The following is a 25,951-nucleotide window of genomic DNA, read 5'->3' as shown; positions in this document are numbered from 1 at the left end:
TTTTCTCATAGTGTGTTCTGTGTCACACTAGTTGTGAAAAGTGTTCTGTATGTTAAAAGGTTCGGTAGTCAAATAAGTTTAGCCTCACAAGTTTGTCTTGCCATATTCCTTTCTTAGAAATTGTCGATGTATATTAGCAAATTAAAGGCTCTGAGAAGTCCTGCAGTAAAGAAACTTTGCCCAAATTCAGTATTTTTCAAACGTTTTTGAGCATATCTTTTTGGTGAAACATCAATTAAAGTGTGCTTCAAGGAACACATTTTGAGAAGCCGGAACAACTCCGTGGTGACTCTGTGGACATTGTCTCTGTCTGTTCCCACAGTCCTGGTGCAGAGGAAAAGAGGGGCTGAGAAACTACAGCCAGGAGGCCAGGTCTAGCTCATTTTGGTAAGTATGGTTTTTACATTTTTTAATGCTCAGGAACAAAAAATCGAAAGAATAATATTTTATGTCTCATGCCAATCATATAAAATTCAAAGTCCAGTGTCCAAAATAATTTTTAATGGACCACACCCATTTGTTTATGTATCTTCTATGGCTGCTTTCAAACTATAATGGCAGAGTTTTGTAATTGCAACAAAGATTAGTGATGCCTGCAAAGTCTAAAATATTTACTGCCTGCCCTTTATAGGAAAAGCTCCCAGAGCCCTGGAGTAGACACCCAACTAAACCATGCACATGAGCAGATGTCTTTATAATTCACTATTCTTTCCGTTCTCCATACCAAATTGCCTCATTTTCTGGGGAGAAGATCAAGGTTATAAATGGTCCAGAATGAGGCCCTCGTTTTTTTCACATTGGTCTTAACTATCTTCTTTTTTCTGGTCTCTGCTGGAGCTCAGGTAAGCAATCACTTGAGCTGAGCAAATGTTTGAGTTCCAGATAGTCTCTCCATACCTCAAATTTTCTCTAGTTTGCTTCGTTGAAGTCTTTCCCAGATAATAGATATACTCACATGGCAATGTCAAGAAAGAGAGCAAAAAGGAAAGGGGAAAAAAAAAATAAAAGAATTGAGATTGGGGTGGCTTTCACTGGGCTGTGAGGGTTTGCAAAAGCATCTGCCTACCATTTCTGTCTAGGAGGTGAGTAAGGGATGAACATGGACAAGAAGAGAAAGGCTGGGAAGGGGCACGTTGGACTTCCTTGTAAACATCCTGATGTCACGCATGCAAATCAGCCAGCCTGCCGAGGAAAGACCTGGAACACAGGTGGCCGTTGCTCCAAGCCAAGCTGAAGCAGCCCAGGGCAGCTCTGGAGTCCGAAAGAACATGGTGTGAACCCTGGCCAGCCCCTGCCACTTAGTTGCCATGTAACCTTAGGCAGCAAACTCAACTCATTTGGAAAATGGACGGCCCCATCTCTGCCTCTGTCTCTCCCTTTCCTCCCTGTATCCAGCCTGGCCAGCCCTCCCTCTCTCCCTCAAGCTTGCCAACTCGTATTTGTTCCTGGTTTTGCAAGGGAAGTCCCTTCCCTCCAACAGGCACCTCACTGCCACCTGGCTCGCTCGTCCTCATCTTTGGGGAGCCCCTCAGGGAGCCCCCATGCCCTGGCTGGCTGCCTTCGTAGCCCCCCGCGCTTCTTCCCGGCACTTGGCGTGTTGTAACCACACACTGCCACGTCTACGCCGCGTTTGTCGCCTGAATCCCCTTTAGACCACAGCCTGCCCAGGAGAACTGTGATGTCATCCATAAGGGCCGTCTCAGCTATTCTCACAGTCACATTTTCTAAAAAAGAAGCAGATGAAATTCATTTTAATAATATCTATGTAACCCGATAACCCAAATATTACCATTTCAATGTGTCATCAGTATCAAAAAATTATTAGAGGTATATTTTACGTTTTTTTTTTTTTCATGCTAAGTCTTAAAGATGAGTGTGTAGTTTGCACTTTATAGCACAACTCGGTTTGGACCAGCCCCGTTTCAGGTGCTCAGTGCTCTCACGCTGTGTCCACAATACCCGAGTATGCTGGGCTCACAGTAAGAGCCAAATAAGTATTTGGGTTTGTTTTTTGTTTTTAAAGAATATTTTGTGGCCGGGCGCTGTGGCTCACGCCTGTAATCCTAGCTCTTGGGAGGCCGAGGCGGGCGGATTGTTCAAGGTCAGGAGTTCAAAACCAGCCTGAACAAGAGCGAGACCCCGTCTCTACTATAAATAGAAAGAAATTAATTGGCCAACTGATATATATATAAAAAATTAGCCGGGCATGGTGGCGCATGCCTGTAGTCCCAGCTACTCGGGAGGCTGAGGCAGAAGGATCACTCAAGCCCAGGAGTTGGAGGTTGCTGTGAGCTAGGCTGACACCACGGCACTCACTCTAGCCTGGACAATAAAGCGAGACTCTGTCTCAAAAAAAAAAAAAAGAATATTTTGTATAGAGGAAGAAAAGGATGCACAGAAAGAGGACGCGATTGGCCCAAGGTCACAGGAATAAATCAATGGTAAATCAACTCTAGCCCCCACCCGCAGATCCCAAATGGAGCCATATTGCCCCCCGGCCTCCAGAAACTCTTTGCAAGCCTCTCTCGGGCCAGTCTGCTGCTCTAGACGCAAACGTGCTCCCGAAAGTCAGCCGGGAGCATCTTTATTAAAAGCTTTCCCTTGAAAGACAGGAAAAGTTTGGTTTTATGGGAAAAGTTTCCTTTCTATTACCTTGTAAATCCTGTCAATTGATAGGTATTATGTAAGTGGCATTAGCGGGCGGAGTGCTGACGGCTATAGAAGTTATTCTGAAGCTCTTGTACAGCTACTGTGTTGTCAGTGGTGATTCCTTCAGGATGCAGCCTTCAGTTTCTCCAGGCAGAGCTGCGAAGTGAGTCAGAGTCGGCCTTCTCTCCCCAGGCGTGCGGGGGTGTGAAGAGGGGGGACGGGGTGTGTGGGCCGGGGTGCCACAGCAAAGAATGTGGTCAGCATATTTCACATTCTCTGCCTCTATTTACCACCTCTGGAAGTCAGAGTGAGGCTAGTCATAAGAAAAACTCCCTCCCTCCGAAGGTTTCATGGTGCACGAAGGGTTAGCAATCTACCAAAAAAAAAGTAGAAATGCAAATCTTGTAAGCCGAACAGAGAGTTGCAAAACTATATCACGATATGATCCTGCTTTCATTATAAAATGCATATTTCACATAGATATGTTATAGGAAAGTGATCCAGAAGATCACCTTTCAAAAAAAAATTTTTTTTTGAGACAGGGTCTCACTTTGTTGCCCGGGCTAGAGTGAGTGCCGTGGGGTCAGCCTAGCTCACAACAACCTTAAATTCCTGGGCTCGAGCGATCCTTCTGCCTCAGCCTCCTGAATAGCTGGGACTATAGGCATGCGCCACCATGCCCGGCTAATTTTTTCTAAATATTTTTAGCTGTCCAATTAACTTCTTTCTATTTTTAGTAGAGACAGGGTCTCACTCTTGCCCAGGCTGGTCTCGAACTCCTGAGCTCAAATGATCCACCTGCCTCAGCCTCCCAGAGTGCTAGGATTTTTCAAAATATCAATTATACTTCTTATTAGATAGTAAAACTATGAATTATTTTTAATTTCTCTACTTTTAGTTGACCTATAGTTTTGAATTTTCTTCAGTGGATACATGTTACTTATATGAAAAGGTAACAAGTGAATATTTAAAGTTCACAGTCTGTGCACACATACATACACTCCTATATGATCCCGAACCTTCCAACAATGTTTAAGTGCTAATTATTTTTGGAAATGCCCATGAAACCTGTTGTTTCTTTAACTTTTAAGTGAATGGCTTTGACACTTTTGAGTTCAAAGTAGTCCCAGGGACCACAAACCAGGGCCAATAATTTTGAATTATGCAGCCCAGGGCCCTCAGAGCTAGCAACAGCATGAGGAATGCAGCCTCCTACAAGCTGTAAACAGAAACCGCTGCCCACCTGCAGGCCGCCTGGGCTGAGAGGGCCTTCCCCTGGGTGGAGGCGTGGGAGGTGGAGGGCTGGGCCTGAGGTTTGGCTCAGCTTCCAGCAGCCTGGTTAGGGATTCAACCTCATTAACTAGGAAGCAGGGGAGTTGGTTTGGTTGCCAAAGTAGAAGGTGTTAAAGAAGCAGCAAGCAAACCTTTCTTCCGTTTTGGTGATGATTAATGCAAGCAGACGTTGCCCACTCTCCTGAGAGAGAGAAGAGTTCAGATCAGGATCTGGGCTCATGAGGAAGGAGTGTTTCGCAACCCATGCTGAGGGCTTAGACTCTCCCACCTGGAGCCTGCTCCCCAGACACGGCTATTAGACTGCTCATTCTCTTTTGTTCTTTTTTATATATATACACAGTACTTTGAGAGCATCATTAAAAAGACTGATGGTTCTTAACCAGGTAGATTTTGCCTCCGCCCCAGGGAACATTTGGCAATGTCTGGGGACATCTTTGGTTGTCACAACTGGGGGAAGATGTATACCGAAACCACCCTTCACACAAGTCAATAATGGGGTGCAGGGCGAGAACTGTGGTAGGGGCCTCGCTAAAAATGATGACAATAATTAGTCACCGTCCCGCTGTTTGCTTCTCTGTAATTGCCACTGCAGAGCCATGTGGCTGGTGGTCATAAAGATTTGTGGATGGAAAAATCCAAACTCGGAAATATTTTAAAGAAGTTTATTCTGGGCCAAATTTGAGGACCATGACCCAGAGCCATCCCCAAGAAGCCTTGAGCAAGTGGACTCGCTGTGGTTAGGTTACAGTTTGGTTTTATACATTTCAGGGAGACAGGGGTTACAGGTAAAGTCATAAATCAATACGTGGGAGGCATACATTGGTTTGGCCTAAAAAGGTGGGACATCTCAAAGCGGGGGCTTACAGTTTATAGGTGGGTTTAAAGATTCTTTGGCTTGTAATTGGTTAAAGGCATGAAGCTTTGTCTAAAAGCTTGGAATGTTTCAACATAAGGAGCTGTTATCATTGATAAGCCACCCGACATAGATTTGTTGTGTAAATTGAGGACCTGTAGGTTTGTCTTAGGCCTGTTAATGGGTTACAAAGGACAGCTCCAAGAAGGGAGCGGGCATAAAGCATGTCTGACCTCCCTCCTCCTGGCAGGCAATTTAGTTTAAGGATATTCTTATGGCCACGAGGGGGTCCATTTAATCAGCTGGTAGGGGGGTGAGCCTTAAAATTTTATTTTGTTTCACAGATTCCTAACTCCTCCCCATAGCTGGTGTCCATAAGGATTCTTAACTTTCTCCATAGATAACATCACTTTTTGGAAACCTAAAGGTAGTTTGTAAGATATCTTCCAGCCCCTCACTGTAGTAGATTGGTCGACCCACCCAGACCAGCGCCACATACCAAGAAACCAACTCAACTGGAGTTATGACCCAAGGACTGGAGCAACCCAAGAAGATGATTGCTATACCCCTATAATTTTGCCCCAATTAACAAATTGCCTAATCCCTTGCCTACCAAACTGTCCTTAAAAACCCTGTCTCCAAAATTCTCAGGGAGGTGGATTTGAGAAACTTTCTCCCATCACTCCGTTTAGTGCTATGCAGAATAAAACTCTTTCTGCATTGCTACTTCGACTGCCTCAATAGGTTGGGTCTTCTCTGTGCAGTGGGCTAACGAACCTGGTTGGGTGGCAACAAAACTACTGGCATCTAGCAGGTTGAGTCCGGGGATGCTGCTGAACATCCTATAAGGCACAGGAAAGCCCTCACAACAAAGAATTATTTGGCCCAATGTTAGTGATTCCGAGGTTGGCCAACTCTGTCTTAGACAATGAAGGAAATTATTTGCATGCTTTGAAGGAAGGCTTGCTTTTTTGCTGCAATGAGCCAGATCACTGATACCTGGCTGTATGCTCCATGGCCAGCAGGCCAAAAGGACTTCATTGAATGTTCTGAATATTTTGATCATACCACCTATCAGTGAGCGCCTACCTTAGGACAGCCATGGAAATGAGCCTCATCCTGCACGCCAGCTCCACTCTATTGATAGTGACTTCCAGGTTGGGTTTTCTGGAAGGAAGCAGATTTCGAGATGAAGTTTGACATAGGAGATATCTGTGAGAGATCAACACCTGTGAAGGGAGACACAGGCTTGGGCACAGGGAGAAGACAAAAATGCAATGCGAGTCTGACAGAGCCTTGGCCAACCTGGAGGGGAGCTCTGGAGCCAATAGCGGTATTTTCCATCAGAGTTGCCCAACAATAGGCTGGAATAGCTGGGTCTTTATAACCCGCCTTTCTTAGCACACATGGGGGCCAGTCACTTGGAGAAGGCTGTCCTTGGAAGTGCATGACACTCAGTCAGGGGGCACACTGCAGCGGAGGCTGACCTAGAAGGCGCTGATAGCTGGACTGGCTGCTGACCACTCTCCCTGCAGCTGGACAGCAAGTCTTGCATTGAAATGAAATCTGGGTCACGCACCCCCATGCGTACCACACGGTGCGCCCACACTCAGCAAAAAGCTGTGCTACGGCCCATTCGCAGTATTTGCTGTGGTCCTTGCGCAGAATGGCCGCATCTGCGTTGGAAACGGGGGCCAATGGTAAGGTCCATAATTGCAATACCATGGCGGTGCCTTGCAATCAACAGGGTCTGGAAGAAAACCAAAGAGCAGGTAAGCCAAGGAGGAATGGAACTGCCTGCCACCTAGTTAACCACCCATTGGGCTGGATTAAAAATGGAAGCGTTCCTTTGGCTGCTCACCTGTCTTCTGTTCATTCCGCATTCACTCACTGGGTACCCACAATGCACAGGCCTCGAGCTTGATGTTGGAACACAACGGAGAAGAGTGAGCCGTAAGCAATGGGGGATTTCAGCCCTGAAGTTGTCAGGCTGGTATTTCTTAGCTGATGGATTTGGGTTTTACCCAATTAATTACATTTGCACCTTCAGCCCATGGGCTTTTTCTGTCTCTACAGCTCTGGCTAGAAGGGTCCAGTACTACAGTAAGGAGCCCTTGGAATTCCACCTAACCCTCTCTCTGTAAGTGTCGACTAGCTTCAACTTTGGAAGTCAGGTAAGAAGAGAGTTTATTGTCATATTTACATTATTTCTTTTTTTTTTTTTTTTTTTTCTGAGACAGGGTCTCGCTTTGTTGCCCAGGCTAGAATGAGTGCCATGGCATCAGCCTCGCTCACAGCAACCTCCGACTCCTGGGCTCAAGCGATCCTCCTGCCTCAGCCTCCCGAGTAGCTGGGACTACAGGCATGCGCCACCATGCCCGGCTAAGTTTTTCTATATATATTAGTTGGCCAATTAATTTCTTTCTATTTATAGTAGAGACAGGGTCTCACTCTTGGTCAGGCTAGTTTTGAACTCCTGACCTTGAGCAATCCGCCTACCTCAGCCTCCCAGAGTGCTAGGATTACAGGCGTGAGCCACGGCGCCCAGCCTATTTACATTATTTCTGAAGATTAAACTAAAACAGTCTAAATCTGTCTAAGAAGGAGAGAATGAATATGCTGGTAGGAACACGTTTGAAGATTCCAGTGTATTGCGCAAGGAGCTATATAACAGTAATAGTACTAGTGACTGTGGTTATTATTATAACAAATATAATTAATGACTTTTTCAAACACTATGAGTTGTATATTTTGCTAATAATTTTATATAAATCGATTAGAGAATTCCATACTGACATTTTAAAATTTTAAGGATGAGAGAGATTTTTTTAAAAACCAACCTCAATTGATTCTCTTTATCCACATTACCTATCAGGTAGGTTGGTGTCTTTTAAGATACTTCATTATGTTAAATATAGAATTGTTTAGACCTAATGTTATTGTTCACTATAGTAAATACAAGCTAAATTTCTTCTAGGTCCAACAGGATGTCTGGACTGGCCCTACATCCGTGTATACTTGTAGCAATGTATGCAATATATTAAGAACACAATAAAACTGCCAATTTTTCCTATTCAAAGCCATCCACACAGAGCTTAGATGATGAGCTAACAAAATGAGATGTCGTTAATTACATTCCTAGGTAATTTTGATCCAAAAGAGATCATTTTGCTTTTTCCAACTGAAATCAAATCATTTATTATAGAGGAAGGAGTATAATTTTGGAGCTGGGCGAACTATCAGGTAGCAATACTGAATGGAAGCGATTATGCATATGTTCTGGTCCACAGTTGCTGAGACATTTGCTAGTGAAAATATGCCTGTTTGGTCCAAGGAGGACCTCATTTCTCAATGAGGAAAAACATAATGGTTTTTTTTTAAATTATTTAGCTCAGATTTTATACAGTCAACTAGATTTCCTCTTGGCTTCAATAAAATAATTCTAATCATTATTGTTGCTCCACAAACGAAAGAGCTGCCTAGTAGGTAGTGAGCTCCCCGTCTTGAAGTTATGTAAGCAGACCCAGGATCAGCACTGGAAATGTTGTAGGGGAAATTCATCTCAGTCTATTAGACAAGGATTTGACTAGGAATATTTCAAAGGGAATTTATTTATTGCCTGGGCCAAGCACTATGGCATGAAACTTTGGGTAGGCCACAGCTCTTGTCTTCAAGCAAAATACGTTCTAGTAGTTCCTTTTAACTTTGAGATTCTGTAACTTTATCTTAACAAAATTTATATCAGATCTCTCTTTTTCACCTTTTAAATATTTGAGGGTAGGCTCAATTTTTTAATTACATTTATATATCAGTGTTTTTTAAAAAAATATATAGAGAGAAATACAGGGAGATATCATCTCGCCTTTCTTTCCGGTATCAGTTAGCTATTGCTGCATAACGACGCAGTGGCTCTGAACAGTTGTTATTTATTGTTGCCGTTCACATGTCCGTGGGCCAGCTGAAGGCTGGGTGATCCGAACTGGCCTGAGCCAGGCGGTTCTGCTCATCTGGGCTAGACTCATGCATATGCGGGTTGGCTGTGGGTTTTGCTCTGGGCTGGGCACGGCTGGGGCAGCTCCAGCCAGTGTGTAGACAAGGACTGGGTGGGGCGATTGAAAAACTGCCACAGTTTTCTCCCCTTTGGACCATGAGGAAATGTGGGACCAGCATAGAGAGCCTTATTGCATAGATATGAAAGGGAAGGTCTCGCTCTTGCAGGTTAAGTTCACTGGATCCCACCCCCCGCCTCCCAGCATCCACACCCCTCACAGAGAGAGTAGGACTTAGCCAGTAAAGGGATGGCATGTTTCCCTGGCCCCAAGACCTGTAGAGGCGCTGACAGGGTGTGGGGTAAGGCTCCTCTGTGTCTGGAACTGAGAGACCAAGGCAAGGCCTGTCGTCATCTGATGGCCTGCCTCACTACACCATCAACCCACATGGGGCGCCCCCACCCCTGCCTCGGAAAGGGCTGTAGCTACTCACCCCCAGTCCCAAAGCAGACAGAGAAAAATGACAAGAAACCCAAAAGGCCAAAGAATCTAAGAGAGCCAAGGACCATGAGGAAGAAGAAATATTAATAACATAATCAGAACAGACCTCCACTGACATGGAACTGTTGGAAGAGACAGACAACGACTTCAATAAAAACAGAAGGAAGATGGCTTAGATTCACATGTAATGGGCACCTGTGCACACCTTCCTCCCAACACACACACACACCTTTCTGGAACTAAAAATATGATATTAAAACTTAAAGCATCAGTAGATAAGCTGAAACTGAAGGCGGTCACTGGTGAGACTTGAATTAGTGACCCAGAAGATGAAGTGAGAGAAATCTCTGGAATAGCACAGCACAATTTGTTGGGTTGGAAACCATGAGAGAAAAGAGGAGAGAGATTTAGCTGTTAAATCCTGGACATCTAAGAATCAGCTTCAAAACGAGAAAGAGACAAATGGAAGAACAACAATAATTATAAAAAAAAATCAAAGAATATCCCGAGCAGTAGACAGACCTAAACCTAGATTTGAAAGAACTTCAAATCTCTAATAAAATTCCCAAACTCTAGGAATAAGTAATTAAAAAAGAAAAGCATGTCCTAAATTGTCACCACCAAAATATTCCTACTTTCTTTATTAAAAAGTAAAAATAATATGCGTACAAGGGTAGAAAATTCAATGGTACAGGAAACTGTGAAAGGAAAAGTAAAAATCTCCCTTTATCCTCTGCATTTTCCTTCCCTAGAGTTTCCTAAGAAGGTGGTCACTATAAACAGTCCTGAATTTCTTGCAACCTTGTAAAGTTTACGCACGTACATACCAACATATATATCTACATAAATGTTTATTTTTACTTATTTATATTAATAACTGTAGTTTATTAAATTTATCATTTAATATATTATTTACATTAATAACTAATATATTAACTTTATCATTTAATATAGCTTTCATGTCAATACATGCCTAATTATTTTCAATAGCCACATTGTACATTTCATAATATGAACATGATGTGATTTTTCAGCTAATTTCTGATTAACGGACACCCTGATTTTATTCAAGTTGTTTTTCTCTTACAAACAATGCCACCATGAGCAACCCCCTAACTGAATCTTGTAGATCTTTTGTAAGCATATCAACAAAGAAATTCCAAGCAGTGAAATTGCTAAGTCAAAGACATTTGCATTTTTGGCGATTTAAAGCCTTGAGAAATTCCTCACACCTAATAGGCACCCAATAAATATTTGATAAGCCACTAAAATGGTTACATTGTCACCAGGAAGATTTATCACAAATATTCAAGTCTTTTCAAACCACTGTTGTAGGTTGAATGGTGACCCCCAGAAAGATAAGGCCAATGTCATAATCTCCAGGACCTCTGAGCATGAGCTTTTTTTTGGAAAAGGAGTCTTTGCGGCTATGATTCAGTTATGGGTCTTGAGATGAGGGGATCACCCCGGTTCGCCACGCGGGCCCTAAATCCAAAGGCAAGTGTTCTTCTGAAAGCGAGGCAGAGGGAAACCGGACACACACAGGAAGCAGAGAGCGTGCGAAGGTGGAGACCGAGAACTGAGGGATGCAGCCACAGCCCAGGTAGCCAGCAGAAGCTAGAGGAGGCAAGGAACGGATAGATCCTTCCCCTGGAGCCCTCAGAGCGAGCGTGGCCCGCCAACACCTTGATTCCGGACTTCTAGCTTCCAGACCTGCGAGAGAATACGTTTCCGTTGTTTTAAGACGCCAAGATTGCGCTCATTCGTTATGGCAACCTCAGGAAACCAACACAGTCGCTATTATTTAAATTGGATCTTGTCCGTACAGTAGCAAACAATATAAAGTTTGGAGGAAAAATGGCGATGACACAGAAGAGGAACTGAATTGCAGAGCCCTGCTCCTGAGAGCAGCCCTCTTTAGCCCCTTCCCCAGTTCCTCCCTTATCGTGGTCTCCAGTTCACACACCCTCTCCTGGCTGTGTCTGAACCTGAGACCCAAAACAGCTGGGAAAACAAAACAAAACAAGGCAAGGCAAATGCCAACTTATCCATTTTTCTCGGTTTGGGCTCGGGCAGATCGAGTACAAGTCGATCCAATCTGACTTTGAAAAGAAAGTTTATAAATGCCTTTTTATTTTTATTTTTCCTTAAAAGCCCAGGTGGTGGCAGATGGAACCTCACACCTTTAAATCCTTCAAGTCGTAATTGATCCAGAGAGAGCCTTGCTGGAGCAAGGGGAGCATTTTCCCAGGCAATCTCTGGTCTCTGCCCTGGTGGAGAATTATCGTGCCATCTGGAAAAGGCAGCATAGTCCTGTGATAGACGCTGTGCAGCTAATTGCCAGCCAGTTCCAACTCAGATTGGCCTAGAACCATGGAGCGACCTCCTCTGTGTTCCCCGTGTCCCAAGCCTCCGCTCTCTCAGCAACCAACTTTGGCTTCATGAAACGAATCCTACTTTATGCTTAAAATCGTGCTTACAGCTTAAAAAGCACTGCCAAGGACAGAATCTCAACGGTTTTCTGTCATTTCTCACAATAAAACAATGAGATGGGAACGGGGCAGGCATTAATTGCATACCTTTTTCTAGAAGAAGAACAACCCCAACTTTAGAGAAACTGCATGATTCATCCAAGCTCTCAGGACTTCAAACCCACTGATGCCCCCCACACCATAATGCCCCCTGGGAATCGACCCATTTGGGGTAGACATAAATAAAAAATGAGCCTGTTTATTTTCAGACGCGCTCTCTCTCTTGTTAGGAGACTAGGTGTCCCTGAGCTGAAAAGGAATTGTCTCTCTGGACATGTGCAAAAGGGGGATGGCTAGCAAGGCATTTTTGAGTATTCAAGCCCCTAATATCCTCTGATTCAAATGTTAGTTTGTTGCACATCGTGTATTTTACTTTCGATAAGATTAATTTTAAAAAATCATCTCAAACTGAACTTCATCTTGGACCAAATGTGGATTTAGCCTCTAACATCAAGAGCACTTCTGCTCCTCTGCTAAAAATGTATCTTTTGATAACCAATGCGAGAGATAATCAGAGAGTTCGCATGTATTTTAAAACTTATTTGTCTAAGCACATAGCTCCCATAAGACTTGAGTTTGACATTTCCTTGGTAAGCCATTAATAAGTAAAGTTTTCAGGTGGTCATTCTCCGTAGGGCTATAAAAAGAAAATTAAAAGCAAGATCAATTGTGCTTTTGAAAAATGCTGAAAAATCCTGCATTTTTTATGACTACCAGAAACCAAAAAAGGTTCTTTTCTAAAGATAATTCCTATTTCTGTTCCACGGGTCATAGGGGAATGAGGAATATAAATTAAAGGCAAGATATCTGAATTCATATATTCAAATTCATTTATTCACCAAATACCTACAGAGCCCCCACCCTGTGCAAATCATGTGTTGGCACCACAGCAGGGAGCAAAACAAACTCTCTGATCTTAAGAAGCATACATTCTACTGGGCAAAGTAGGACAAAGAACACGCACCAATTTAGTCTCCAGTTTTCAGAAAAACATAATCAGAGACTCAAAGCTGACCACTCCTGCTGCCCTCACCAGCCCCTCTGAACTGGAAGATGACACAAAGCTATAAAAACAGAGCAGCTGGCTTGGCATGTATAATTTAATTTTAGATAGCCCAGAAAAACTGCCTGTGACAGTCACATACGCAAAAAAGCAATCCTTCAGAGACGCTGGAAAATGCTACCATTGCAAAGGAATGTTTAAGGATGTAGATTCCTCAGAAGAGACTGGTTCTGGGAGGGAGTATATGTTTGCCAAGGACTCCTCCTGGTGCCTGGGGGACTTTTTCCACTTTCTTGCACCTGTTCTGCTGTTATATTCATAAACGTTCCCGGAGACTGTGGGAAGGCAAACACAAAACACAGAGAAACTGAGTTACAACGGACTTGCAAAGCATTTATTTATCCCATAAAGTGTTTATTGAGCATTTATATAGCTGGCAGAGTGACAAGTCCTTCTTCTCAAGTCTTGCTCTCTTAACAAAGGAAAAAGAGGTTTAGCTAGAAGCAAAACCTGAAGCATCGTGTGGTTTCACATGCATTAAAAATTGCCCCTTTAGCGTGAGGGAGTTCTTTTGTGGTTTAAGAATAGTTCTGCATCTTGACTGTGGTAGTCGTTATACAAATCTATAAAGGTGAGCAAACGTTATACATATAGAACATAAGGAAAAAAGTGCATGCAATAACTGGGGAAATCTGAGTGAAGTCTGTGGTCTAGATAATTATATCGCACTAATGTTGATTTCCTGATTTGGGCAACGTACTATAGTTATGAAAGATGTTGCTTTGGGGGAAGCTAGGTGATGGGTATACAATACTTCTCTACTATGTTTTGCAATTTCTTATGAGTCTGTAATTATTTTAAAAGCAAAAGTTAAAAAAAAGAACATGTCAAATTGTATTTATTTTCTTTTAAAAATTGTTCCCAAATTGATCTGCCATGTACAGTATCTGAAGTTTAATCAGGCAACCCTTCAGAAAAATACTAATGCAGTATTATACAAAAGAAAAGAAACAAAGTCAATAGGGCCTAATATAATAGGAAGTCAACCAACTGTTTCTTAGGTGACTAAGATGTAATTCATAAATAAAAACAATAATAAGAACAACAGCTGCTCCAACAGTATTTACACTATGTTACGCTCTTTTTTCATATATCAATTTTTCGATCCACTCAACATCTTTGTGAATAAGTGAAACATTATTGGCCACATTTTAGAAACCAGGAAACCGGAGCACAGAGATGCTAAGTGGCTTGCCAATGCCATGCCATCTGTTAAGTGGCAGACCTAGATTTGAACCCACGCAGTCCAGCTACAGAGCTCTAAACACTAACAGCCCAGGGTTGGAGGCCATGTCCTAATTAACTTTACGGTGGGCTCCGTGAACCACGCAGTGCCTTCTGCATCCCATTCTGGTTTCCACAGAACATCTGATAGTTGATAGTGTGTCCCAACACAGATAGCCAAACCTATTTTTATTTTTAAATATTTCTCGTCTTTATCATGTGAAACTTTACTGTGCTGAGTCAACTCTCAAAAATCCATTAACTGAAAGGTGATTCTTCTGCCAGGACCACTGAGCTGGGTTGGACAAGGCACTTCCCTGAAAACCCCCTTTCTCCACCAAAAAAATTTCTACCACACACACACACACACACACACACACACACACACACACACACACATCTATGCCATCATTTAATAGTTTATGCTGTAACTTGAAAACTAATTGCTGAATCATACATCAAACATCCACGTTCAAAATAAGACAAAGGGGTCCGTCCAAACACATAGTAACTTTGCCTTCTGTATTGAGTAAACCAAAGGTGATGTGTTATCAGTCAAATGCTGACTCCGAGAAAAGTGATTGTAATAGTTTGTTGTCTTCATTAGATCATGTTCACTTTTTTTGGTTTGTTTTGTTTTCTTAAGAGTGGAAGGACCTAGAGCCCAGTCTTTGTTGACACACTGGTTTTCACCATGCCCTTCACTGGCAGAAGGGGTCATGAACAGTATTAGAGACAAGGGTTCCTGTGTCAGACTGCCTGGCTTCTAATCCTGACTCTTTCCTCTCCCTAAACTATGACTCTGGAGAAGTTACCTGCTCCCTCTGTGTCTCAGTTTTCTCATTTATAAAAAGAGGGTAATGTTAATAGTCACTACCTCATAAACAGAAGTGAGAATCAACAATTTATGTAAAAGCATTTTGGCCATACTAAGAATTTAATAAATGTTTGCCATGGTTTGATATTAGAAGCACTCTAAAAACATCTTGCAATAAGTCTGCAACTGCATAGTTATATGTGAACTTTTTCAGTGTGCAAAGAACAATAATGTTAAAATTAAATAGGTTACATAACGGCATTATTCACAGTAGTCAAGAGGTGGGAGCAACGAAGTATCCATTGATGGATGAATGGATAAACAAAACGCATTATACACATACAAAGGAAGGTTATTTAACCTTAAAAAGGAAGGAAATTCGGGCTGGGCGCGGTGGCTCACACCTGTCATCCTAGCACTCTGGGAGGCTGAGGCGGGAGGATCACTCAAGGTCAGGAGTTCGAAACCAGCCTGAGCAAGAACGAGACCCCGTCTCTACTATAAATAGAAAGAAATTAATTGGCCAACTAAAAATATATAGAAAAAATGAGCCGGGCATGGTGGCGCATGCCTGTAGTCCCAGCTACTCAGGAGGCTGAGCCAGGAGGATCGCTTGAGCCCAGGAGTTGGAGGTTGCTGTGAGCGAGGCTGACGCCACGGCACTCACTCTAGCCTGGGCAACAGAGTGAGACTCTGTCTTATAAAAAAAAAAAAAAAAAGGAAGGAAATTCTGACACATGCTGTCACATGGACAAACCTCGAAGACATTGGGCTAAGTAAAACAAGTCAGTCACAAAAGGGCAAATGATCGTATGATTCTATAATACATACGGGAAGTACCTAGGGTAGTCAGATTCACAGAGAGAGAAAGTAGAATGTTGGTTGCCAGAGGCTGGGAGGAGGGGAAATAGGGAGCTCTTGTTTAATGGGTATAGAACTTCAGCTGGGGAAGATGAAAATGTTCTGGAGATGGATGGTGGTGATAACTGCACGACAATGTGAACGTACTTAGTGCTGCAGAACTGTACATTTAAAATGATTAAAATGGTAAATTTTATGTTATGCATATTTAATGCAATAAAAATTAAATAAGTTAATAATTATAAAGTACTTAGAACAAGCTTGATACATTGTAAGTACTAAATAAGTGTTTATTAAATACACATTTTTAAAAATTTTAGAGGGATATGGGAAATGACATACAGTACATTTTTTTTTATTTCTAATAATAATAGTAAAGTAGAAAAAGAACCAGGGGAAGGGCCCAGAGGTCTGTTGCAAGCTACTCTGCCATTCTTCCACCACGAAGTCTGGTACAAGATCTGGGTTGACCCCAATAGTCATCTTGCTGCTCTTCTACCTAAGGACCTACCTACCTCCTCCTCTTTGCCTGCCTGTGTTCTACCACTACTAAGATTCAGTCTCTGTCTCAAAGACAGCCACTAACTCTTTTCCTTCCTTTCTTTGAAAGGAAAGAAAGCCATGTGACCCTAGACATATTCCATACCTTCTCTGAGCCTCTGTTTCCATATCCATAAAATGGGAACAACAGTGGTACTTCTATCACAGGAACATGGAAATAGAATTTAAAATAGGATGCAATCCTCATTGTTGTGGGGGTTAAATGAGACAAGGCATAGTAGGCATAGATAAGCATTCAGTAAATGTTCATGTATGATTTCAGTGAGTTCCTGGAAATCAGAACTCATTGGAGCCCAGTTATTGAATATAGACCACATTAGGATATACGTAGCATGTTTTTTTTTTTTGTTTTTTTTTTTTTGAGACAGAGTCTCACTTTGTTGCACAGGCTAGAGTGAGTGCCGTGGCGTCAGCCTAGCTCACAGCAACCTCAAACTCCTGGGCTCAAGCAATCCTTCTGCCTCAGCCTCCCAAGTAGCTGGGACTACAGGCATGCGCCACCATGCCCGGCTAATTTTATATATATATATATTAGTTGGCCAATTAATTTCTTTCTATTTATAGTAGAGACGGGGTCTTGCTCTTGCTCAGGCTGGTTTCGAACTCCTGACCTCGAGCAATCCGCCCGCCTCGGCCTCCCAGAGTGCTAGGATTACAGGCTTGAGCCACCGCGCCCGGCCTGTAGCATGTTTTTAACTTAATAAAATATTTGTTAAAGGAGTGACTTTCTTTAGGGAGAACTTCACAGTCAGTAATAAAGCACTGATAATTCCATGCCAACATATCCACAGCTGTCAGGATTTAACTCGCAGTAAAGTGTCTCGAGCTATTATAGTGCCAACAATTCTTTCGTGGCTAATACCCCATGTTGAGAGACGCTTTACAAAATGATTTTTACATGCATTGCATACATGTTTAAACTTCACAATCACCCCCATGAAAGAGACAAAGCCCGCAGTATCACAGCTGGGAAAAGGGAGCCTCAGGGAAGTTAAGTGCTTTGTCCAGGTTCACGTGGAGAGTTAGTGGTTGTGTCAACACTCAAACCCTAGTCTTCTAACTCCACACCCACAGCTTTTCCAATACCTATTCCTGCTTCTTCCTTCAGGGAAGGAATGCATGAAAAAAAAGATAAGCTTCAAAATTGTTTATAAAATGGAGGTTTGACATGCTCTGTAGTTTTAGTGTTCACTACACATAAATATTTAGACCAAGAATTGCAAATCCATAGCTCATCTGGCCTATAGATGTGGCAGATGAAAGATGGCCACAAATTCTTTGACCTTCATCCCCTGAGAGGTGGAGTGTGTGCTTCTCTCTTTGAATCCGGGTAGACTCTGATTGCCTTACCAACAGAATGTGGCAGAAGTAATGTGTCAGTTTCCCTGCCTGGGCCTCAAGAAACTGCAAATTCCTCTTTCTATCTCTTGGCTCTCTGTCCAGGAAGTCTAAATTGCCATGTAGGGTGCCTGACTGTCCCCACTGGAGAGACTACATGAAGAGGCCCTGAGAGACTTGGAGAGGATTGGGACCCAGCTGAGCCCAAACTGTGACTGTCCCCACCAAAGTGTCAGGCTTATAAGTGGTGCCACTTTGGGCACCCAAGACTAGACCAGCTGCCAACTGAATACCACTGAAGTGACCCTTTAAAGCAAAAGTGGGCCGGGCGCGGTGGCTCACGCCTGTCATCCTAGCACTCTGGGAGGCCGAGGAGGGAGGATTGCTCGAGGTCAGGAGTTCGAAACCAGCCTGAGCAAGAGTGAGAGCCTGTCTCTGCTAAAAATAGAAAGAAATTAATTGGCCAACTAAAAATATATAGAAAAAATGAGCCGGGCATGGTGGCACATGCCTGTAGTCCCAGCTACTCGGGAGGCTGAGGCAGAAGGATTGTTTGAGCCCAGGAGTTGGAGGTTGCTGGGAGCGAGGCTGACGTCATGGCACTCTAGCCCGGGCAACAGAGTGAGACTCTGTCTCATAAAAAAAAAAGAAAAAGCAAAAGTGACCCACACAAAGCAAAAGAATTACTCAGGTGACACCTGCTCAAATCCCTGACACATGAAAGTGTGAGCTATAATAAAATGGTGGTTGTTCCAAGCTCGTGAGTCTTGGGGTGGTTTGTTACACAACAATATATAACCAGGGGGAAATGTTTTTTATTTGGCATGTACAATGTAGTTTAATTGAATTAGTTACCTACATTTACAAATGGGCAGATGTCATGTAACAACTGGATTTCTGGCTCCTTTGGAAGCATCAGGATCATGGCAGCACCAGGCTTATTCGCAAGGGGTAGTAATTTGATGGAGCTGGCCATGGCCACGTCTCCCAAGAATGAACTGTCGATGATGACTGAGTTTTTACTGTCTTATCTGCTCCCTTCCTGGCCCTAACATGGTTTGCTCTAGGGCAGTCTCACTTTGCAAATGCGTAAGTAATTCGCTGACACAGTTTAGTACTTAACTAGGCAAAAGAGGCACCATACCTGGATCAATGGCTTCTCCATCAAACACAGTCTCACACACAATGGTTTCCTTTTAAAAAGCACAAAACGTAAGCCATATAGTCAGCACGGTAAAAATCAGTTTTCACAAGTGCCAAATAATTTGTGCAGATGACTTCTTATGTTTCCTCGTCTTTCTAATCTACAGAGCACTAGCAGCTTAGGGACCAACATCTTCCTGATAATCTTGTCTCCTCCCAATCCCATCCCCTGCTTAGTCTGTCTGCCATGCCCTCGGTTAACTCAGATCTTTTTACCGACATGAAGTCTCTTATTTTGTATAGGAGGTTATGGGCTGGATTGTGTACCTCCTTGCCAATTCATATGTTGAAATCCTAACCCTAACTTCAGAATGCAACTATACTTGGAGACAGGGCTTTTAAAGAGGTGATTAAGGTAAAACAAGGTCATGTGGGTGGGCCTTAATCCAACAGGACAGGTGTCCTCATAAGAGGAGATTAGGGCAAAGATAGCATAGACCAAGGGATGACCATATGAGGATATAGTGAGAGAGTAGTCTCCTGAGGTCTAAGGAGAGAGGCCTCAGAAGAAAGTCAACCTGCTGACACCTTGACCTTGGACTTCCAGCCTCCAGGACTATGAGAAATACATTTCCATTGTTTGAGTCACTCAGTCTGTGGTATTCCGTTATGGCAACCCTAGCAGACTAATAGAGCAGGTGCATTGTATCAGTTTCCTAAAAGAAGAGGCAGAGGAAGGAAGCACTGACAGAGAACAAGCTCATGAAACAATATGGTCAGTTAGGACTCAGGTAGGAATGTTCTTGGTATAGGGAGAGACAGGTAGAGAGAAAAGGATGGGTGAAGACTAAAAATGCCCTTTCCTGTTCCACTCTACATTTATTTTTTTCTGGAACCAGCCTTACCCTGGTACAGTTGTTTATGTGAATTATTTAATGAATGAGCCTCAGCCAATTTCAAGATGGTTTACATACTCTAGGGTGCAGATTTTAACATCTGCTAAGAAACGCCATGGTTGAAGAACTTACTTAACCATTTGTATAATCTATTTCCAAATATAGTTATTTCTAATTAATGGTGAACAATGCTAACTTTCCCATTTGTCTAGGGTTGTTTCTGCTGAATGCATGTATAATATCTCAGACAAGTTTTGGCCTAAGCCAAATTCTAAAACTAGATCAGAAATTCCAGTTTTGTAATGCATAAAAATTCAGCAGAAGAAAGTAAATTGAAATTATTTTATTTCCCTTTTATGATGCTTGAGTAGATTTACTATATGTTTATATGGGAGAACTTTTCATTGAGCAACAATTATAGGGAAATGTCTTCTTTCTTTTACTGTAGAGGGATCGCAGAAATGTACTTACTGTTAACAATTCTAAGTTTTTATTTCTGTTTCCTATGACGGTCTTTCCCTTTGGATTTCTATCTCCTGTTCAAAAATAAATAAATAACAGGCAGGTATCTGATGAGTGGCATTTTAAAAATCACACAATTCAAGCACAATCATGTGACATCAGCAATCTGTATCTTACCTGTAATGTACTTCATTCCTCTGTATGAAAAGAAAATTTGACAAAATATCAGTTATATTATGCTAACACGGGGCAAAAAAATAATTTCATCCAACAGTCAGCACGTGACTATTGTCACATTTTCCCTACCGTAGGAAAAAAGAAATGCTGTATGAGGAATAATAAAATGATCTTCATTAACTATCACCACCCCCTTCACTGCACCATAAATAAACTTTTAGTTAATAAAAATTCATGCCCTACTCTATTTTTGAAGTCATGATATTCTAAAGAACTATTTTTGAATAATGATGAAAGCACCTACATTATCTACCCATTCTTTGGCCTCTCTGCCCAGCTCCAAATAGACTCAAAATCAGTAAGATGTGTGAAAAGGATAACTACATTTATTACCAATTCCTAGGCTAGTTCCTGGTAGTTATCAAACACCTGTAAATAAAACTGCTTGCGTTAGAATAATATGGGGAGTTGCTTTCTTGTTGGCTCACAAGTTCATTTGTTTAAAACATATTCTCACAGAAAATCTATTCCAGGTGTTCTAAGGTAAAACTCAATAATATGTTGTTGCTGTTTTTTAAAGAAAGCTCCCAACTATTTCTGAGCTAGAGTACATTTGGTATCACTGGTGAAAGGGAACATCGAGTTTTGTATCTCAAGTATTTTTCTCTGTGCCCCTCAAAAGCAAACAGGCAGAAGCCATCAGGGTAAGATCAGCAAATCCCAGTTGATTTTAACTCTTTATATCAGAAACTCAGAAAAAAAAAATTACATACTTAGGTATGGGCTTGGAGACTTCTTTAGCCACTTTCTGACAGCATCCCATAATGTTTCCGTATTTCCAAAGCAGGAAACATACCCAGGAGACGAACCCAACAAAGAAAACAGCCATCAGAGTGAAGATGAAAGGAATGTACCAGTCACTGGATTTGAACGTGTTGATAGCTGTGTACACAACGGTCAGACCTTTTCTTTGCTGGGAAACATTATTTTAAGTGCATAGAGCATTAGTTGATGTTTTCAGAAAGCATCTGTTTATATACAATAGCATCAGTGCAGAGCTGTGTTCCTTTACAGACAGTAAGATATCAACTCAGACATATGTGTGGTTTTTTTTTTAACACCACAGTTGATACTAAGGACCAGCCTAGTACAGAGAAGGCACCAAATTAAGAATGGGAAGACTTAATTTGTATGTAATGACTGCTCTGTGATCTTAAGCAAACCATTTCTCCTCTTTACACTCAGTTTTCTCATCTGCAAAATCAAGGGTTTTCACTAGATGCTATCTGAGGTCCTTTTAGTCTTGTATGCTCCATTTGTCCAATCTACACACAATTAAACCTTTTGTATAAGCTTAAGAGAACAGATTTCTTGAAAACCAAATATTCTGGTGGGTATATTTACCATCCATTATTTAATGCTTCTATTTCAAAGGATAGAAGACAACACAACACACTAACCATAAAGTCAGCTGAACAGATTTTATCCATGGGTGATTCAAAAGCCATTCTAGAATTCTGCGGGGGATTTGCATATCTATTTTTTAAATAACAAAATACTAGAGAGTCTGCTAAACTTCATAAACTTCATGGATGGAAGATGGGATGAATCGATGGATACAAGCTATGCGGTATAGTGCCTTTGCACACAGTAGGCATCCATCCCTATGAATAGCACGGCTGCTAAGAAAAATCTTTAAAAGTGCCCATTTGTAGAGATTTTTAACTGATAGAATTCATTGAATGTGGTGGGCAGGACTTTCAGATGATTCAGTAGTTGCTTAGCGGTTCTCTATGCTCCACCTGCGATTATCATGACCTTTCTCACACCCACCCGGTTTATACTCAGAGACGCACACTCTAAAATGTGGCCCAGTGGCTGGTTGGGGCAGTACCCAGTTGGAAAGGCATATGGGTGAACGTGCTGCCTGGGTAGCCTTCTAACCTTTCTAGATGAAATTCGAATTTACAGTGGAATATTTCCCACACAGAGACCCAAATTAAATCCTATAACTCTTTACTTCAGAGCTGGTGGTTGGAGGAGGTGGCATATTGGCTCTTGTCACATAAATATCTATAATAGCAGTGCCTGTCCTAGGCTTGGTGGATCTGCCATATTTCAGGTTGTCATCAATTACATGCACCACGAGATGGTACTGTCGCTGCAGTTCAGCTCTAGATTCAAAGTTGAAAGGATTCTTCACAATTAATTTTGGAGTGTTTGAGCCTCGAGTCGGGTCAAATCCAAAATGATGGTTCTCATTTCCTTTAAGAGAGATAATTTAAAAATTATAATTATTTTGAGATATAGGGAAAGGTTTTCTCAAGTTACCTTAAATTGCTATTAAAACACAGTAGGCATAAACAAATAAAGTTTTCATGGTACTCTAAATTCCAATATCTATACATGGCTTGTAAGAAAATTAAGATTAAATGGGTAAGAAATTCAGTTGGTTAGGAAGGAAGGTTTTAAAGGTTAAGATCCTGAGTCTGATTCCCACATGTGGCTAGCAAGCCTCACACTGTTATCCAATTGTTCTAATTACTTCTTCTCCCTTTGTCTTCCACTCAGAGCAATTTGATTCCCACCTTCAACTTAGTCTAGATTAATGTTAAATAAGCCAGTCTTCTTCAAGGCCCTGGAGACTCTATTGTAAACAAGATGCACACATGGTCTCTGCCGTCATGGGGCTTATCATTTATCAAGGGCAGAGGACATCAAGCTAATCTTTATAATTAATTGACAATGTTTTTACTGATTTCTATACTTCTGTTCTTTCAGGTACACGACAGCAGGTCTGACCTCCCTACTTTAAATAGATCTCTTTGTTGTGCTGTCTCACGATACCCAGTCATTTTCCTTTATAGAAATTTTCACAGTTTTTACTTTTATAATTGTTGGTGTGTACTGCTAGCTTAGTAAACAATGAGTACCATGAATATAAGATCCCTGTCTTATATACTTATGTGTACCCATTTGCTAGGGCAGCGCCTGACACATAGGTGGTCTCCAATACGTGCCTTCCATAGAGGACAAGATGATGACTAACGTTGCTATGGATCTGTGCAAATCCAACAACACGGGAAAATATGTGTCCTAGTGAATCTGTATTAATAGCACTGGACGGGGAGGTGGCTGCCGCTGTCCAGCACCATGGACAGCAGACTTGGTTCCATTTTTACTTAACCTTTAACATTTCCCACCTACGTCCAAAGTCTCTTTTTTGTCAAAGCACCTAAGAAATCACTGGTATTTCCACTACAGGAGGAATTAAATCGGATATGTGGAGGTAAAAATGATGCCTCGAGGAAACAATGCTATAGACATTAACTAGTTTACCCTTTATAAACACAGTCATATCTAAGGTTATATATTTTGTCTAACAGGGTATAACTAATGTCAATTTGACGCATGCTCATGATTAAAAGAAATAATGAAATCATCCACCAGAAACCATCTCGAAGCGCATCTCAAAATCCTGTGAGTCTCTGTCGTGGCAGTTTAGTTTGAAGCCATTGACGTTAGTCCCAGCAACAGCATTGTCAAAAATGACGGCCTTATACAGAGAGGGTGTGCAGACAGGTGCTTCATCATTCTCATCTTCGATGTCAACAGTGACCTGTCAGCCATGGGGGAAGAAGAAACATCACATCCACGTCATAGGATTATTTATACACAAACTCACAACAAGTAAGCATCTGGGTAGAGGCGGATCATTGGGAATTATTAAATAAAAAGCCTAGAATTTTGAGTTTGAAGAAATGTTCTTGCAGATTTGGATTCTGGCTGTCAGTCAACTAGTCAGTGGCTAATTATTCCTGGGTCAGCTGTGACATTCAGTGTGGCCATTAGGGAGAGTTTTGGGCCCATTAGAAGAGCTGTGGAAAGCTCACAAATTATATAAATGGTAAGAAAAGGAAAAGCTGGAGAATGAAGCCACTAAAAATTGTAATCCCTTGAACCTTTTAAACATCCATGCTTTATGGCAAACATATCAGTTTGCTTTCTCTTTCTCAACCGAATGGCCTCCTCTGCGCTGTTCTCTCAAGCACGATATATATTTTGGTAACAATATGATTACTTCAAAGTATGCTCTGACCTTAATTAGTGGATGTTATCAACCTTTTCTTAATTAAAATACCATAAGCCAAGAAACTATGATTTACATGGAAAAAGATCAAAATATCAAGAATTTTTAAATGTCAGTGATCGAATGCCAGTCAGTCTAAAAAGGTTATCTGCCTCCTTCTTAGATGACTAATAACTTTCTCAACAGCACTTGCAGAAAAACCCCCTGGTGTGTCCATATTTGCACATATTGTCTTTTTTAAATGTTTTCCGGAATGTTTTAACAACACAGCTAATTTCTTGGGGAACAGTTTATTCTTTAATGCTACTTCTGTAGATTCAATATAGCTATGAGTCCTATTTAATATGGGAGATATTTTTATATATTAAGTCAATAAATATCAAGGAGACTTCTGTGATGTAATGGAAAAAGCACTGGACTTGGAATCAGAAATCTTCAGTGGCATGATCATAGCCCACTGTAACCTCAAACTCCTGGGTTCAAGAGTTCCTCCCACCTCAGCCCCTCAAGTAGCTAGAGCTACAGGCATGCACCACCAGGCCTGGCTATTTTTTTATTATCATCATATGGAATCTCACTCTATATTGCCCAGCCTGGTCTCAAACTCCTGGCTTCACGCGATCCTCCTGCCTCAGCCTCCCAAAGTGTGGGATTACAGGCATGTACCACCACACACAGCCAGAATGAGAAGTCTTTATTAAAACCCTGGGCCTCTCACTTGCTTGCTCCTTTATTTTGTACAAGTGACTTAACTTTGCTTTCCTCATCTGCAAAAAGGAGCTCTCAATCCCTACCTTCCTAGGACTGTTAGGAGGATAAATTCATCCACTCAGTGAATATTTATTGAAAATTGACTATATGCAAAGCACTGATCTCAAGACAGAAGCTACAATGGTGAACCAAACAAAGTCCCTGACCTATTATAATTTATATGCTAGTGGGGGAGGTAAAGATCACATTGGGCACTGCAGACTTTGGAAATGGCATCAGGGCTTAGCTAAGCATGATGGGAAGCTGATGGAGGACTTGAAGGAAGAAGACGATTTGTGTCTTTAACAGGTCACGCTGGCTACTGAGTGAAGAGTAGACTGTAAGGGGCACAGTAGAAACAGGGCTGCTACACTGCAAAGTAGAGATGCCAGGAACCGCTGCTGGATTGGAGAGATAATTAGGGCACACAACAGTGATGAAGTGCCCAGACTTAATCCTCCTACCTCCTTCAGCTGGGTAACCTTGAATGAGTTACTCAACTTCTAAGCCTTGGAAGTATAATTTTTCCATCTATAAAATGGAGTATCAGTAATGATCTCATGGGATGGGATTGAGGCTAGATAAGTAAGGGCATGTTGTGGTACCTGGCCTTTATTAGGTTCTCAATAAGGAGTGGATGATCATGAAGGTGATGATGATGATGATGATGATGTTCCTGAACTCTTATCTCCCTTTTCTGAACTTGAAAGTACAATTCATATATATATTTATATATATAATCTATTATATATA

The 25,951-nt window shown here is 41.8% G+C and overlaps 1 protein-coding gene across 1 annotated transcript; it reads right to left on the bottom strand.

The window, feature by feature from the left end:
* Positions 1-12,661: 12,661 nt before the first annotated feature.
* LOC105874263 (cadherin-related family member 3) lies at positions 12,662-21,813 on the bottom strand. The gene is made up of 5 exons (XM_012769908.3): positions 21,132-21,813; positions 20,359-20,378; positions 20,191-20,255; positions 18,825-18,873; positions 12,662-13,154 (listed from the first exon to the last, which is right to left on the bottom strand). The coding sequence occupies exons 1-5, from the start codon at positions 21,245-21,247 to the stop codon at positions 12,997-12,999; spliced, it is 408 nt and encodes a 135-aa protein (XP_012625362.3). The 5' UTR covers positions 21,248-21,813; the 3' UTR covers positions 12,662-12,996.
* Between the last annotated feature and the right edge of the window lie 4,138 nt (positions 21,814-25,951).

Source organism: Microcebus murinus, chromosome 30, assembly GCF_040939455.1.
Source record: "Microcebus murinus isolate Inina chromosome 30, M.murinus_Inina_mat1.0, whole genome shotgun sequence".
Classification (NCBI taxonomy): Eukaryota; Metazoa; Chordata; class Mammalia; order Primates; family Cheirogaleidae; genus Microcebus; species Microcebus murinus.
The sequence above is the reverse complement of the archived record's forward strand: the minus strand, read 5'-3'. Positions and strand labels throughout refer to the sequence as shown.

Bases quoted from the DNA above. Each gene is read 5' to 3' on its own strand.
- LOC105874263 (XM_012769908.3), bottom strand. From the start codon at position 21,247: ATGGCTGTTTTCTTTGTTGGGTTCGTCTCCTGGGTATGTTTCCTGCTT. The intron at 20,256-20,358 runs GTAAGATACAGA...ATTTTTGAACAG, and splicing joins AGGAATGAAGTACATTACAG to GAGATAGAAATCCAAAGGGA. The intron at 18,874-20,190 runs GTAAGTACATTT...GCTTTTTAAAAG, and splicing joins AAAACTTAGAATTGTTAACA to GAAACCATTGTGTGTGAGAC.